The sequence below is a fragment of the Panthera onca genome, chromosome B3, assembly GCF_046562875.1.
Source record: "Panthera onca isolate mPanOnc1 chromosome B3, mPanOnc1 haplotype 2, whole genome shotgun sequence".
Taxonomy (NCBI): Eukaryota; Metazoa; Chordata; class Mammalia; order Carnivora; family Felidae; genus Panthera; species Panthera onca.
In genome coordinates this window covers 135,599,671-135,618,310 of record NC_138344.1, presented here as the reverse complement: position 1 = coordinate 135,618,310, position 18,640 = coordinate 135,599,671, and the positions used below count along the sequence as shown (strand labels likewise).

Genomic DNA, 18,640 nt, shown 5'->3' with positions numbered 1-18,640 from the left:
CATTTTTTAAAAATTTTTTAGTATTTATTTATTTTTGAGAGAGAGCACAAGCCGGGGAGGGGCAGAGAGAGAGGGAGACACAGAATCCAAAGCAGGCTCCAGGCTCCAAGCTGTCAGCACAGACCCTGGCATGGGGCTTAAAACCACAAACCACGAGGGTCGCCTGGGTGGTGCAGTCGGTTAAGCGTCCGACTTCAGCCAGGTCACGATCTCGTGGTCCGTGAGTTCGAGTCCCGCATCAGGCTCTGGGCTGATGGCTTGGAGCCTGTTTCTGATTCTGTGTCTCCCTCTCTCTCTGCCCCTCCCCCGTTCATGCTCTGTCTCTCTCTCTGTCCCAAAAATAAATTTTAAAAAGTTGAAAAAAAAAAATTAAAAAAAAAAAAACAAAAAAAAAACCCCCACAAACCACGAGATCATGACCTGAGCCAAAGTCAGACGCTTAACCAACTGAGCCACCCAGGTGCCCCTAAATAAACACTTTTTAAAAACGGATTTTAGAAACGAAGCTAATAGGAAATGTTTAAAGACTATAAGGCAATTAATGGAAAATATATGCCACAAAAATAGTAAATAAAAGTAGCCTGGAGTAGCATTATTAATATCAGACAAGTAGATTTCAAAGCAAAATATGTTAACAAGAATAAAGAAGATACTTCAAAATGATAAAATAGAAGATTCAATAGGAAAACATGACAATCATAAATAAGTATGAGCCCAATAACAGAGCTGCAGAACATATGAAGCAAAAATTGGAAAAACAGTTTCATAATCATAGTTAAAAACTTTAATATGCTTTTATCAACTGATAAAAAAACTAGACAAAAAATAGCAAGGACATAGATTTAAACACATCACTCTACAACTACAGAATACTCATTCTTTTCAATTATACAGGGAATATTTACAGTATAAACCACATTCTGGACCATAAAACAAGTCTCAATTAATGCCAAAAGACTGAAATCATATAGATTATGTTCTCTGACAAAAATGGAATTAAGCTAGAAATCAAAAACAATAAATAAGATGACCAGGAAACATTCCAATTATTTGTAAATTAACACAATACTAAAGAAACTTGGGGTCAAAGAAAAATTATGCTATAAATTAGAGAATATTTTGAACTGAACAATTATGAAAATACAATCCATCATAATTTGTGGAACGTGGTTAAAGTAGAGTTTACAAGGAAATCTGTGGCTTTAAGTGCCCATATTAGAATAGCAGAAAGGTCTCAATTCAAAAATATAAGCTTCTAATGGAGTACTATGTGGCAATGAGAAAGAATGAAATATGGCCCTTTGTAGCAACGTGGACGGAACTGGAGAGTGTTATGCTAAGTGAAATAAGCCTTACAGAGAAAGACAGATACCATATGTTTTCACTCTTATGTGGATCCTGAGAAACTTAACAGGAACCCATGGGGGAGGGGAAGGAAAAAAAAAAAAAGAGAGAGAGAGAGAGAGAGAGAGAGAGGTTAGAGTGGGAGAGAGCCAAAGCATAAGAGACTCTTAAAAAATGAGAACAAACTGAGGGCTGATGGGGGGTGAGAGGGAAGGAAGGGTAGGTGATGGGTATTGAAGAGGGCATCTTTTGGGCTAAGCACTGGGTGTTGTATGGAAACCAATTTGACAATAAATTTCATATATTTAAAAAATATATATATACATATATATGTGTGTATATATATATACATATACATATATATATATATATATACATATAAGCTTCTACTCTAAGAAACTAGAAAAAGAGCAAATTAAATCCAAAGTAAATCAAAGAAAGGAAATTGTATAGATAAGTGCAGAAATCAATAAAACAGAAAAACAGGCAAACGTTAGAGAAAATAAGCCAAATGCTCACTATTTGAAAAGATCAATAAAACTGATAAACCTCTAGATAAGTCAAGAAAAAAGAAAGAAATGTAAATTGCCAATATCAGAAATGAAAGAAAGACATAGCAACAGTTTCTCCAGATATAAAAAGGATAAAGGGATAAGAGGGATTGTTACAAATAACTTTGTGCCAATAAATGGACACCTGGACAAATCTAACAAATGAACAAAACAGACATATTCCTTGAAAGACACAAAAAACAGAGGCTCATGGGTGACTCAGTCAGTTAAGCATCCGACTCTTGATCTCAGCTCAGGTCATGATTTCACAGTCATGGTATTGAGGTACACATCAGGCTCCATGCTGACAGCAAAGAGCCTGCTTGGGATTCTCCCCCCTCTCTCTGCCCCTCCCCTGCTTGCATGTGCACGCATATGCATGCACTCTCTCTCTCTAAGTAAATAAAATAAACATATTTCTAAAAACACACAAAGAACAAAACTGACAAAGAAGAAATTAAAACAATTATAACAAAAAACTTGAACACCTCCAAATCTATTAAATTCAACATAAAATTTAAAATTTTCCCACAAAAAAGGAAAAAAAAAAAGGCTCCAGTGGCTTCAGTCATGGATTTTATCAAAACCTTAAGGAAAAATAGGGGCACCTGGATGGCTCAGTCGGTTAAGCATCTGACTTCAGCTCAGGTCATGATCTCGCAGTCTGTGAGTTCAAGCCCTGTGTCAAGTTCTGTGCTGACAGCTCAGAGTGTGGAGCCTGCTTCGGATTCTGTGTCTCCCTTATTAGCTGCCCATCCCCCCTACCACACTTTGTCTCTCTCTGTCTCTGAAAAATGAATAAACCTTTAAAAAAATTTTTTTTAATTTAAGGAAAAATGAAGATTAATTCTACACAAACTCCTTCAGAAAATACAGAAAAGGAGAACACTTCCCAACTTATTTTATGAGGACAATTTTATTTTACTCTGATTCCAAAACCAGGTAAAGATACCACAAAAAAAGAAAACTATAGACCAGTATCTCTCAAGAACATAGATAGAAAAACTCTTAATAAAATATTAGCAAATAGAATACACCACCATTTTTAAAAGATATACATAATGACCAGATGCAATTTATTTCAGGAATGCAACATTGGTACAATATTGTGAAAGGCTCAAAGCATTCTACGTAAAACCAATAACCAAGCAAAGATGTCTGCTCAAATAACTTTCATTTACACTGTTCTGTAGGTCCTAGCCAGTGCAATAAGGCCATAATAAAAAATAAAAGGCATAAATATTAGGGGTGCACAGGTGGCTTAGCCAGTTAAGTGTCCGACTCTTGATTTTGGCTCACATCATGATCTCATAGTTCATGAGTTTGAGCCCCACATTGGGCTCTGTACTGACATCATGGAGCCTTCTTGGGAGTCTCTGTCTCTCTCTCTGCCCCTCTCCCACTCATGCTCTCTCACTCTCTCAAAAATAAATAAACATTTTTTAAAAATTGTAATATTTATTTATTTTTGAGAGAAAAAGAGACAGAGCATGAGCATGGAAGGGGCCGAGAGAGAGAAAGACACAGAATCTGAAGCAGGCTCCAGGCTCCAGCTGTCAGCACAGAGCCCCACATGGGGCTCGAACTCATCAACCATGAGATCATGACCTGAGCCAAATTTGGACATTTAACCAACTGAGCCACCCAGGTGCCCCAAAACATATTTTTTAAAGGCATAAAGATTGGAAAAGTAGATGTAAAAACATTCTTTATTCACAGGTGACATGATGGTATGTGTTGAAACCTTAAGTAATACCCCCCAAAAAGCTACTAGACTAATAAGTAATTAGCATTGCAGCAGTGCAGGATATAAGATCAAAATAGAAAAACTAACTGTATTTCTCTATACTAACACCAAGTAATTAGAAAATGAAATTTGGAAAACAACTCCACAAAAATACTTAGGAATAAATTTAATGAATGATGTAACAATTGCAAGACATTATAAAGGGAAATCAAACAAGACCTAAATAAGTACACATACGTCTCATTCCAAGAATTAGAAAACTCAGTGTTCCTAAAAAACTCAGTGTTCCTCAGTAATCCTCCTCAAACTGATGTATTGGCCAAAATCCAAATAAATTTCTTTTGAAAAACAATGACATGTTGGTTTTTAAATTTACATTGATAGAAAAGGACCTACAATAGTTAAAATAATTTGTAAAAAAAAAAAAAAAGAACAAAGTTGGAAGATTTATACTACTTGATTTCAAACCTTGCTATAAACTTACAGTAATAAAGAGAGTATGTCACTGGCCTAAGGATAGACATATAAATGAATAAACAGAATAAAGTCTAGAGAGAGACCCAGATATATGATAGGCTGATTTTCAACAAAGGTACCAAGATAATTCAAAGGAGACAAGATATTTTTTTATAACAAATGGTGCTGGAACAACTGGATACTGTATATGGAAATAATGAACCTCAAACCTTACCTCTTGCCAAACATAAAGATTGACTCAAAGTATTCATAGACCTAAATGTTAGAAATTAAACTATTATATTTCTAGAAGAAAACAATGGAGAAAATCTTTGTGTCATTAGGTGAGGCAAACATTTCTTAAACAGGACACCAAAAGCACAAATTATAAAAGAAAAAAAATGTTGGTGAATTGGACTTCATGATTTGAAAGTTTCACTTCTCAAAAGTCAGTTATGAAAACACAAAGGTAAGCCACAGACTAGAAGCAAAATTTTTCACAACAAAGAGCTTGTATTTAGAATCAACAACTTTTACAACTCAACAAGAAGGCCAAAAATCTAACAAAAGATTGAAAGAGACATGTCCCATAAAAAGATATGCAAATGGCCAAGAAGCACATAAAAAGCATCACTAGTCCTAAGATAAATGCTAATTAAGACCGCAGTGAGATACCACTACACACACCTACTAGAACAACTTACGTTAATACCAAGTCAATGCCCAGTGCTGGTGAAGATGTGGGACAACTGGAACTCCCTCCTCCAGTACTGGTGGGAATGCAAAATGTTACAGCCACTTTGATAAACAATATGGCACTATCTTATAATGTTAAATATTCATTTACCATAATACCAAGCATTTCTACTCCTAGATGTTCACCCTAGAGAAAAAAAAAATATGGCCCCATGAAAATATGTATGCAGATACCTTTAGCAGCATTATTTGTAATAGCCAAAAACTGAAAACAGCCCAAATATTGTATGCATACCATGGAATACTGCAGAACAATAAAAAGGAGAAAAATATTAATATATACAACAATAATTAGCCTCAAAGACATTATGCTAAATAAAAGAAGTCAACAGAAGACTATGTTCTCAATTGTTCTATTTATATAAAGTCTAGAAAACACAACACAATAGCAACAGAAAGCAGATCAGTGTTTGCCTGAGACCAGCAGTAGAGGAAGAAGATCAAGAGCAAAGGTGCAGATAAATTGGTGCAGCCACCATGGAAAACAGTACTGGAAGTTCCTCAAAAAATTAAAAATAGAAATATCATATGATCCAGTAATTCCACTACTGAGTATTTACCCAAAGGAAACAAAAACACTAATTATAAAAGATATATTCATGCCTACGTTTACTGCAGCATTATTTACAATAGCCAAGATACGGAAGCAGCCCAAGTGTCCATCAATAGAAGAGTGGATAAAGAAAATGTGGTATATATAGGCAATGGAATATTACTCAGCCATATAAAAGGATGAGATCTTGCCATCTGTGACAACATAGATGGACCTAGTGGGTATTACACTACATGAAATAAGTCAGACTGAGAAAGAAAAATACCATATGATTTCCCTTATATACAGAATTTAAAAATCAAAACAAACAAAAAGAAGAAACGGACCCATTGCTGCAGAGAACAAACTGATGGCTGCCAGAGGGGAGGGGAATAGGGGGATGGGCAAAATGAGTGAAGAGAAGTAGGAGATATAGGCTTTCATTTATGGAATGAGTAAAGTCAGGGGAATAAAAGGTACAGCAAGGGGAATACAGTCAATGGCACCGTAATACCATCATATGGTGACAGATGGTAGCTACACTTGTGGTGAGCAGAGCATAACGTACAAACTCATCAAATCACTATGCTGTACAACTGAAACTAATGTAATATTGTAAGTCAACTACACTTCAATTTAAAAAAGAGCAAAGGCACACAAGGACTTTTTAAGATAAGGGGACTATTCGTTATACTGGTTAGGATGGTAGTTACACTATTATATATACTTAGCAAAATTCATTAAACTCTGCCTTGAAAATGGGTGAATTTTTTATATATATTATTTCCAGAAAAAAAAAGAAGGAAGAAAATAACATGTATTCCAATACGTAGGTACTTGGGCATGTTTACACTAGAAGACATAATGACATAGTCAGATGCTTGTACTTACTTATACTGAATAAGTTTGAATTTGTGAGAAATAAGATAATATTCAACAGAACGGTTTCATTTTTTTATTTATATTTGACATTTCAAATTAAGGATTAAATAAATATATTTCTATATATATGTGGAATCACCATGAATAAGCTGATTCACATATAGAGAAATAAAAGTACATTGTGTGGGTGACTCTTAAAAAACTCAAAAGAAATGAAGAAAGATTTTAAAAACATTCAACAGAAAGTGATCCATACAGAAGATAAGCAAAAAAAAAAAAAAAAAAAAAAAATTACATATGATAGGGATCACAAAGAATGTCAAATAATAGAACAAAATAAATACTAAAACTGTTCCAGAACACGTTCCTAAAAATTTTTTTTTTTAATCTTGAAATTAGGGCATCTGGGTGGCTCAGTCAGTTAAGCTTCTGACTTCAGCTCAGGTCATGATCTCACAGTTCATGAGCTCAAGCCCTGCATCAGGCTCTGCGCTGACAGCACGGAGCGTGCAACCTGCTTCGGATTCTGTCTCCCTCTCTCTGCCCCTCCCCCACTTGCACTTTCTCTCTCTCTCTCTCTCTCTCTCTCTTTCTCAAAAATAGATAAACATTTAAAAAAATCTTGAAATTACATATTGAAAAGACACACCACAATTATTTCAGCATGGCCAACACAGAATCATATTATAGTTAAAACTACTTTAAAGAAAAATTAAAAAATTAAAATTAAAAAAAATTAAAAAAAATTCTTAATGCCCACCCCACCCTCAAAAAAAATAGTATAACATATGTAAAATACTCAAGATAAAGAAATATGAGTCAAGGGTTTTATATCTCACCAAACTGATGTCTGAATACAAGCTGCAAACTACTATAAACTTGCCAAATTTGGGATACATTGGTCCTGTGAGCCCTTCCTAAAGAATCAATTAGAAAAGAACATTCAGACAATCAAAAAGATTGAGAAACAGTAATATAAGAATCCGCGATGGTCATTAGATATAAATATACCTGTAGAACAAAGCTAAACTGTGGTTATAAAGGAAACAATATAGTAAATACAGTATAATTATCAATAGTTGGGGTGAGGAAATAAGGAGTACATATGGATATGATTGTCTAATAGACACTAATTGGAAATAAAAGGATATTACTTTAGATCAGATAGTGGAGTAGAAGGAGTAAGGGAGAAGAGGTTACCAGATAACTTCAGTGTTGTTTAATGTAGGCAACCAATAAGTATGCCCCCCAAAAATGGACTAATGGTATATAAAGGTATCAGTAAAAAGTTAACCAATGAAACACACAAGCAGATAAAACCCACTACATGATGAAAAAGCACAGATACAAAAGATATAAAAACAAAACAATATGATAGAACTGAGGCCAAACATATTAATAATATCAATAGATGTAAATGGACTTAACTCACCTATTGAAAGAAAAGGATTTTCAGATTGTCTAATAAAGCAAAATCCAACACTATGCAGAATACAAGAGACACACCTAAAACAAAGAGATTCAAAAGAGTTAAAAATAAAAGGATGGAGAAAGATATATCAGGCAAACACAAATAAAAGAAAATAGGGTTCATAATCTTGATATCCAACAGGGTGGAATTGAGACCCAAAAGCATTAAAATGTATAAAGAAGAACACTTCATAATGCTTAAGTCTACAATTCACAATGAAGATAATATAATTATTAACATTTATGCACCCAATAACACAGCAATAGCCTTCATTAAGCAGCAACCTACAGGAGATGAAAGGAGAAATAGACAAAAACACATTAATAATAGACTTTAACATACCTCTCACAATCCAAGATCAAGCAGATGAAAAATCAATAAAGGTACAGAAGACCTAAACAACATAAATAAGGTAGATCTTATAGATCTACATCAAACTCTGAACCCCAGTAATAGAGATTACAACTTCTTTTCAAATACACCCAGAATACTCACAAAAACTGACTAAATCTTCGGCCACAGAGAAAACCACAGTAAGGTCCAAAGAATAGAAATAATGCAAATATCATCCTCAGATTATAATGCAATAAAAATAGAAATCAATAACAAAATTTAAAAAAACTAAAATATCCTTCAACTTTTAAGCAACTCCTGGATCAAAGGGAAAATACAAAATTAAACTGTAGAATTTCTTGAAAATGATAATTAAAGCCTGACATTATCAGAATCTGTAGGCTACAGAGAAAGGAAGGATCAAAGAAAAATACATAGCATGAAATGCCTATATAGAAAATATTAAAATAAATAAATTAGCGCCCGACTCAAAAAGCCTTCTAGGGAACACCAAAATAAAACAAAGAAATCAAGGAAAAGGAGGATTAATAATAAATGGCACAAGTTAATTTAGAAACCAAAAAAAACCCAGTAGAATCAATACATAAATCCAAAAACTAGTTCCCTAGAAAAGAAAGCAACAATGGACAAACCACTAATTCACTCATGACAAAAGGAGGGAGGGGGTAGTCAGGAGAAAACATAAATATATAGCATTAAAAGCACAACAATTGAAATGACAAGGAAGTTAAAGAAAATTTTTAGAAAAGTTCAAAGAGACTCTTTTGCAAATTTTTATACAAACAAATTTGAAAACTTGGATGACATGAATAATGTTTTAGAGAAATAAAACCTACCAAAATAGACCCCAGTAGAAACAGAAATTCTAAACAGAATAAGAGTCATAGAGGACATAGAGAAAGAAGTTAGAGTTCCACTACAAAAGAGCACCAAGCCAGATGGTTTCACAAGGGAACTCTCACAAACTTAAAGATCAGGTAACCCCAATGTTACTTTAATCATTCCAGAGCATAAAAAGAAGGAAAACTTCCAAACTCATTTTCCATAGTGAATACAACAATGTTCTCAGATCCTGACTAGAACTGCTCCCAACCTCCACCCCTACAAAAATAAATGAATGAATACATAAACATTTTTTTTAAGTTTAAATTTATTTATTTTGAAAGGGAGAGAGACAGCACACAAGTGGGGTAAAGGCACAGAGAGAGTGAGAGACAGAATCCCAAGCAGGCTGTCAGCACAAAGCCCGATGCGGAGCTCCAGCTCACAGTTGGTGAGATTGTGACCTGGGCCAAAATCAAGAGGCAGGTGCTTCACCAACTGAGCTACCCAGACACCTCTATAAATAATTGTTTTAAAAACCTGTGGACCAATATAACTCATGAATATCAATGCAAAAATTATTAAATAAAATATGACAAAATCTAACCCAGCATATTCATAAAGTTAAGAGAGGTCATATGGCTTCCAAAAATATAGAAAACTCAGCACCAGTCAGGTTTTTGTAAAAAGCTCAATAACATAGAAATTGATGGATACTTCCTTAGTAAATTATCTCAGCCCCAAATAATAGCTTATTTAAAAGAGAAATACTAGAGGCTTTCCTACGAAAATTAAAAACAAGGCAAAAATACCCACTATCTACACCATATTTAACATTGTGTTGGAGATATTCACCAATGCAATTAGAAAAGAGAAAGCAATTCAAGATATAAGAATTGGATAGAAAAGAAAGGATAAAATTATTTCCTGTTGTTCACAGACTGTATAATTATATATACATTGAAAACTCCCCCAAAAATAAATGGCAAACTGCTACACAAAGATCATTTAGTAAAGTAGGATTATAAAATTTGCATACAAAGATCAATAGCATTCATGTAAAAAATTAGAGATGGAAGATAGACCCCAATTATGATAGAAAAAAAAGAGAAAATACTAAACATAAGGTTAACAAAAAATTCCAAAGCATCCCTAAAAAGGCATGAAAAGACTTGAACAAACGGAAAAACATATCATGTTGTTAGATAATAAGATTCAATATCCTGGGGCACCTGGGTGGCTCAGTCAGATCATGATCTTGATTTCAGCTCAGATCATGATCTCACGGTTGGTGAGTTCAAGCCCCATATGGGGCTCTACTCTGACAGCACAGAGCCTGCTTGGGATTCTCTCTCTCATCTCTCTCTGCCCCTTCCCTGCTCGCGCACACACACTCTCTCTCTCACTCTCTCTTTCTCTAAATAAATAAATATTTTTAAAAGTAAGATTCAGTATCCTAAAGATATTAGTTCTCCCTACATAAGTTATTTTCTAATTTTAATGTGATACTCATAAAAATGCTATCAGGCTTTTTTCTGAAGATATATAACTTTATTATAAAATTAATTTGGCAGATTGAGAAAGAATAACCAGAAAAGTCCGGAAAATGAGAACAATGCTGAGTGGCGGCCAAGGATTCTAACAAGATTCTCTACAAAAATTTTAGCCTCCAGTAAGAACAACAACAACAACAACAACAACAACAACAACAACAACAACAAAAGCAATAATGGTCACAAGGAGCAAGCATTGTCTCTCTATGAATAAGTCATGACAAGTTCATCAATTTCCTATTATTTTCAGGGACCTAGACAGCGCATCAAAGGAAAGCTGAAAATAGAGTATATACACCTCAGCACAGTGGGATGCCCCTGAGTACTCAACTGTAATCTTCTCTAAAACCTAGTACAGAGTCTGACACATTGTAAACACTCAATAAATATTTGCTAAGTAAGTGAATGGACAAGTTGATGAAATATGGATTGCTTGGTACCACAAAAGAAGAGAAAAACAAGACAAAAATATAACATATGAATTGAAAAAAACTAAAAATTCTAAATAAAATGGTTGAGCTTTCCATACTATAGAAAGCAAGCTTATTGATAAAAATACATTTTGCTTAATGTACTTCTTGATGCAATAAACATTTCAGTTCTAAGCCAATATATGTGCTCATCTACGAATAGCTACTCCTATCTTTTCAGAATATAAGTAATAAGTGTGAGTTTACAACACAACGATACTATAAAATGAAAATCCCAATGTAAAGCCTACTTATAGGTTGAGTAATCAATACATAAAACTTGAACAGATGTATTATCAAAGGATCCACATTAAATTACAGCATCACAAGTCCCCAACTTCAAATGTATTGTCACTTTATCATAAGAAAAACAGTTGGCTATGTACTAAGATTGGCTACCAATTAGGAATCATAACTATTATGCTGAATATAGTAACAGAAAATTTTAGCTAATGAGAAAGAAGCAAAACCACAATTGACATTCAGAAAAAGTATAACTTGTTATATAAATACTATAAAATTTGATTTAGCAAATACGTTTTATATACTTTTAAAGTGTATTTTTATTTACTTGTAAATCCAATTGAAAAGCATGCATTCTGTATAGTTTATATTCACATTGTACTGAGTGCAAAACTTCACATTAACAAAAATGTGAAATCTTCAAATTAATGTATCCAAAAATTGGATTATGTAATCCTTCTTTATAAATCCTTCTTTATAAAAAGACATTTAATGCACTCTCAATCATTTTTACCTTGAAGAAACAGCTTTTGTGCATACACTGTGCTCTAGACAATGGTGTTTGCACACTGGAGACACAAAAATGAACATAATACAGTCTATACATAAAGTAAATGAGGTCACCTAACAAGAAAACAAATTATTCCATACAGTGTGAGTACACGAGAGGGGCGTACAAGGGGAGACTGGCAATCAGGCAGGGCTTCCAAGCTAAGTACTGGACAAAAGAAAGGCAAAGAAGAGGGCATGGAGAAAAAGAAAGCATTTCAGGCAAAAAGAAAACAGTACATTGGAGGAACTGGAAAAAAAAAATCCAAAATAACTAGATCAAAGAGTTGGGCAGCAATTTAGTTGCATGGGCTAGAATCAACAGGGGTTGGTGATTTGTTGTATCTCTGTGATAACAGAGAGTAGGAGAAGCTTAAGAAGACTCCCCAGTTTTTTCACTTGGGTGAATGGGTAGATGGTAGTGCTATTCATTAAAATGAGTAATATCCAAAGAAGTACAAGCATGAGGGAGAAGACAAAGAGTTTGGGTTTGAGATGACTATAGGATGCCTGGATAGAGATAGAGGCTTTTGTTCAAGAGACATGTTTAGACTTTAAACTTGTATTTGGGTGCCATCCACATAGAGGTGATAACTGATGAAAGTGAATGAAACCAAGAACCTGTGCAATTTAAAAAAGGAGGGGGGAACCTAATGACAAAATGCTGTTCATAAAAAATAGGGAGAAGAAAGTAGCCCTAAGGGAAATAATCTGAGTAGGAACAGCCAGAAAAGAAAGAAGAAAAGAAGAGTTCAAATTTAAAATGTGGCAACTACTGTCAAATGATGCAGAGAAACCATGTAAGACAAGAGCTAAAAACCATGTGCTCTTTTTGCTACCACAAATACGGCTAATAACCATATTCCAATTTTTGTATGTGTGAATAAAACTAGTTTTCTCTATAAGAGGTTAGTAATGTTGTTGTGCCAAGATTTCTAAATGACTACAAGTTGCAGTACTATTCAAAGAGGTGTTTTTCTATTATAATAGTAATACAACAATATTCTATTTACAGTAATATAATGTACATAAAATAATTTTTTAACTATCAATTTCTTTTTTTTTTAATTTTTTTTAACGTTTATTTATTTTTGAGACAGAGAGAGACAGAGAATGAACAGGGGAGGGGCAGAGAGAGAGGGAGACACAGAATCTGAAACAGGCTCCAGGCTCTGAGCGGTCAGCACAGAGCCCAACGCGGGGCTCGAACTCATGGACCGTGAGATCATGACCTGAGCCGAAGTCGGACGCTTAACCAACCAAGCCACCCAGGTGCCCCTCAATTTCTCTAAACATGACCCTTAAAGATGCATGGGACAGGGCCAAGTTCAACTTCAATTCATAGTGCTAATTATCTCTACTCTTAAAAGTGTTTTTCATATAATCAAAAAGACTTTTAGTTACTAAGATAAAGATGTTGAGCAGGACTGGGGTACCTGGATGGCTCAGTCGGTTAAGCATCTGACTTCAGCTCAGGTCATGATCTCACAGTTCATGAATTTGAGCCCTACATCAGGCTCTCTGCTATCATCACAGAGGCCCCTTTGGATCCTCTGTTCCCCTCTCTCTCTGCCCCTTCACAGCTCATGCTCTCTCTCTCTCTCAAAAATAAATAAACATTCAAAAAAAATGTTTAAGATGAGTAGGATAAGCACATTAAAAATAGCATATATTCACATTTCTATAATTAGCTTTTTTGAATTTATACTCAGCAGGCTAATTTCCAAAATTGACAAACATTTTGATGGATATTTATATAAGTGATTTGTGTTTATCAGCTACTACACCATCATTGTAATACAAAAAGTGATGGATAGGGATTTCATGCTTTAGAAATCCTCTGTTTAGATGATTAGCCAGTGCCTTGCTAGATATACCAAGTCAAGGAATTGCCATGCAGAAATCTCCTCCCACTTAAAATGGGTTAGGCTGACTGCTGTAGAGGAGACCCAGAGACAAGGAAAGGAGAATAAAAAATAGTCCAATAGACCATGTCCCATTTAAATAATATCATGGTTACTTTTTTTTTCTGCTACACTCTGGGGGGGGTGAGTAGATCCAAATTTATAATTATCCTCATTTTAGCAGCAAGCATAAGATTTTATACTTGGTAATGATGATGATAATAATAGCTAACATTTATTAACCCCTCATTATGTGCCAAGATTCTGTGCTAAGCACTTTTCCATGGATCACCTCATTTTAATCTTCACAACAACTATGACTATCCCCATTTTATAGATAATACAGTCAAGGCTTAGAAAGGTTGAGTTAACTTGTCTAAGGTCACAGAGATTGCAAGAAGCAGAGCCAGAATTTATACTTAGGCAGCAGTCTGATTCTAGAACCCCAACTCAACTTCTGCTGTTACTGAAAGATGCTTCTTTTGAAAGAGCACATCCAAAGTACTCCAGATTATTCCATTTTAACTCTTAGAAGACAGAGAAAGGGAGAGGAGGTGGATTCCTTAGAACCCCAAATAAAAGAATCATTTCAGATTCTACAGCAACTACAAAAACATTTTCACTACAGTGAATGTTGTAAGAAAAAGAAGCATTTGGAGGAAAAAAGTTTTAGCTCTGTGCAGTCGCCTTAAGAAATTGCTAGGAAGCTTTCACCTTCTGTTATGATGTTCTGCACATTATACAGGAAACAGAGTGAATGTATAAAAACAGCTCCAAACTATATCCTAGCTAATACTAGTCTCTCTTTCATCATTATTACTTATTTCACACAAGAAAATATCACTACATAAAAATAAAATCTTTTTTCATATATCTGTGATACATTACATCTCAAAGGTAAATCACGTAATCTGTTTGGATTGAAATGCAAGTGCTTCCTCTTGCTGGTTCAACCAAACTATCTCCACTTCCTGCACCAGTGAAACCTCTACCTACATCAAGACGCCTCAGGAAGAAGAGCAATAGAAATAATATTGTGACATTATATTAAACCTCATTCTTCCTCTTGGTCCTTAGGCAAGTGGTACTATGCATAATCCTGAATTCAGAGGATAAATAAACTCTCTAGTTCTCTCCTGTTCTGGTGGTCTTCGCATCCAGTAGGAGAGAAAAATCTCGTAGCCTTCCCTTCTTTCTCCTTCCTTCTAGCCATATTCCTACTAAGTCCAAGGATAAAATACCACAAATCTGCAACTTCTCTTTATTAAAAAGTATTCACCCTTCATGAACATCAACCATGCAGATTTTCATGTGTTTGCTCTATTTTCAGGTATACAATGTGCACTCAAGTGACAATACATTCATGTTAGTGCATGTAAAACAGAAAAAAAAGAAATTTTTAACTTCCCTTCACTATAAATAAAGATACCTCAAAACACCCAAAACATCTTTATCCTTTTCACAGCCTATTCCCATTTACCTCCTTTGCCTTCCAGAACAGAACAATTAGGACAAATAAAGCTGCTACTATTATCCCTTAATTCATAGATGGAAACTCTGAGGCACTAAAGTATTAAGTTAATTGCCCCGTGTCTCACAGTTAATCAGAAGGGCATGAAAAACTCAAATCCACATGTTCTAACTTCAAATATGGTGTCCTTTCCATTATCTACAGAGGGAAAAAAAATCTGTTTTACAAACACTTCTAAAATAGCTTCTTAACTACACACTACCTGCACTACACAACCAAATCCACCAGTAGATTTTATTCATCCTGGCATTAACTGCCCAGGAAAGAGACAAGACAATGCATCCAGTGCATCTCAAATATAACAAGGAAACGAAAACACAGAAAAAAGACAGTAATACTCACTGGTTTTAACCTGAAGTCACATAATATGTAACTATAAAATCAAATGACAGGTGGTGGGTTTTTTAACATACTATAATAAAACCTTCAAGGGTGTGATATTCTTAAGTGGAAAGTTCACACTGATTCCAACTATGTTACCATTACTCAAAACATAATGCATTCAATTTGTTTGAAATCCTATGTGGAAGCAAAATGTTTCTTTGAGGTTTAGATTTAACTTTTAAAAACAGGCCAAAAAATTCACAAAAGAACTTTCTGTTTAGAAGAGATGGAATATTAAGAGGGAAAGAGCTATCATTTCTTGAGTTATTTTATGTGCTAGGCTCACTACTCAATCTTCCATGTGTATTCCCTCGTTTATAATCACAACGCCATCAGCATTATTACCCCAGGTTTACAGATGAGGAAATAAAGTTTACAGACATCAATTATCTTGCCCAAGGTCAAACAGTAAATGGCAGAACTAGGATTCAAACCAGGTGTTCCAGATTCCAAAAATAACATTGTTAAGAGGTACAAGCACTGGATGGTAGGTGGGCATAGAGAATCTCTAATGAACCATCAATCTGGGAATTCTGCGAGCCTTCAGTTCATTTCATCTATCTGGTGAATAAGTGGCACACTGCATATGCATATCATATACAACATACTGCCCCACAATAATGAGACTACTGTGTCGGGTGTCTCACAAAATGGCTTTTATAGCCATTCCAAAAAAAGAAATACAAAGACTTAAGTAGTGACAGGACAGCATTATCAACTTAACTGTGTACTTCTTTGAGAGAAACAAGAGTCAATTAGATGAACCAGTTCTGGCATATTTGTTAAAAATTCAAACTCATTGCTTAATAAAAATATCTTTTATTTACAAAAACTAAGTTCCTGAATCCCTCAAGTGCACTGGGGAAAAGATTTCACATTAATCAACCTACGAAGTACATACCACCGGCCTACAAATGCGCACTGCAATAAGAGAGGCTATAGGAAGCATATTAGAAACTTCCTCTGTCCACAAGGAGTTAGCAGGTTGTTTCCAACCAAACACACTGGGACAACTAAAATCCTCTTGCTATTTGTTGTAGTTTGTGTGAGCTGCCCTACAAAGGAAACCTCTTTGGAAAAATAATTAGATCATTTTCTCAGAGCCCCTTTCACCTTCATGCAAAGCACCAACTCTTGCTTTAACCTGTGGTTGGGGTTAGTTTTTGCATCAGTGTAGGTATTCAGGAGTTGATTTTCCTCACACTGGTCCAGAATTCTGCCTGACTCCCGGCTCCCTCTCCCTTCTCTCCTTTCCTGTCTCTCCAACCCGAAGTGGAAACTGCAGACTCAAACTCCCCGATGGCTCCAGCACCTAGAACTGGGCATGCTCAGAAGGCCAGGCAGGCTTTGGTTGCACTGACAGTTCCCCGCCCCTGATTTGCCGCTGCCCCCCTTCCCCCACTCCAACAAGAGATACTGAAATGTTTATCTGAAAGATATGAGGCCTCTTTTTCCCGAGAATGACCCCATTTCAATTTCATTTCGCAGGGTCTTTCAGTCTTGCGAAACCCCACCACAAGCCCGAGAAGACAGCATTATTTTTCAGCACCGGGGACAGCGCCGCGTTGCCATCCACGTCCACCCTCCCCCACTTTCTCTTCCGCCCCCCACCCCCCACCCGCCCCAACCTCAGCCCCCACCCCCGCACCAGCACGATGCCAAGGTCTCCCGGCAGCCGCAAACGCCGCAACTGCAATAGCTCCCAGCCGGAGGCCGGGCCGGAACGCCGGGCCGGCTGCTACTTACACTGCTCCGCTTTGGTGGACATGGTGCTGTCCAGATGGAAAGGCTTTGCCCCAAAATCTGTGTCGTGTGAGCTCCCTCGCTCCGCCAGCGATGTTGCGAGGAAAAGAGCGCATACCCCCCACCCCCCACCCCCTCGCTTTCCCCCTCCCTTAGGCCCGTGTCGCTACCATTCGGACAAAACGCACATCAAATTGCAGAATTCGGTCCCGGAAGGTTAGGAAATCGCCCCCGGAGAAATGGGTGGGATTTAATAGGCGGCCAAAGGCTTCCTGTCCGTCCCCTCCTGGAGCTGCCCGCGTTGATGTGGGCGGGGAGACCGAAAGGAGAGAGCAAGCCGCGGCTCCTGGTGAAATGGGAAAATGGGCTCGACCGGGGGAGGAGTATTTCCATTCATAAGGCGCTCGGAGGGGACGGGTGTTTCCCAGAGAAAAGCCTCTTAAAGTGCCGGAGTCCCCGACCATTTGGATCTCCCATTGGCGTTCTCCGGGCCTGTAAATCCTGCTCCGGGAGCAGCCCCGGCGCCTCAACGAGGTGACCGGAGAGGGACACAAGTGCGTCCCACGCTTGGTCTCAACCTCCCGGAGGAAGGAGGGGGAGGCGGATCCGGGGCGGGCTGGAGACAGCCGGGGCCGGAGGGCGGCGAGGACGCTCCAGAGGACCGCGAAGAAGGAAATGCACAAGTAACCCTCAGCATGGCTTCCCGGCGTGCTGCGGTCCGTGCCCTCTGCCTCCCCTCTCTGATGGGCTCTCCTGCTGATGATTAGTATGGGAGGTCCCACTGCCTGGGGGCTGGGAGACGACTTAAAAAGTTGGGGCAAAGGAAGGAGGAGAATTCCACGGAAGGTGAAGCTGGAGGGCCACAGAAAAGAAAAATGAAAGATTAGAGACAAGGAACCCAGGTGTGTTCCCTTGCAACCACCCAGAATGGAAATTGGCACGTGAGGAAACTGGCACGTGGCACTGCTGAAAAACCAAATGAAGCCAATGGAAAGGGGCATCATACATGTTAATAGAAGATACTTAAAGAATCAACTGCGGAGTGGAGGGACGTTCTGAGCCTGGACTTAGAGTCAGGCAGAACCAGATTCAAGACACTCATTTTAGGACCAATCTTTTAATGTCCTTGAGTCTCAGGTTCTGCATCTGTAAAATGAGAATAAAACCTGCTTGGTCGCTGAAAGACTTATTGGGCAGATCAAATGGTCATGGATGTGAAAGTCCTTCTAAATTAAAGTCCTTTTAGTTAAAGTCTTTTTAAAATTAAAGTACTGTACATTTGCCAACCGCTGTGACCACTCTTTAATTCAAATAACCTAAATAATTTGTGAAAGCTAAGAAGCAATGA

General features: G+C 36.8%; 1 protein-coding gene across 10 annotated transcripts in view; it reads right to left on the bottom strand.

Moving 5' to 3' along the window:
* The window catches only part of UNC79 (unc-79 subunit of NALCN channel complex), a 262,094-nt gene extending 243,707 nt beyond the window's left edge, over positions 1 to 18,387 (bottom strand). For 9 of the 10 annotated variants that reach the window (XM_060620624.1, XM_060620626.1, XM_060620627.1 and 6 more), the window contains exon 1: positions 17,296 to 17,409. In XM_060620624.1, coding sequence (XP_060476607.1) covers positions 17,296 to 17,317 — 22 coding nt within the window. In that variant the 5' untranslated portion in view covers positions 17,318 to 17,409. Of the gene's footprint in view, positions 1 to 17,295; positions 17,410 to 17,480 lie in introns of those variants that run through there. The other variant, XM_060620631.2, reaches the window with a different exon arrangement.
* Positions 18,388 to 18,640: the final 253 nt, after the last annotated feature.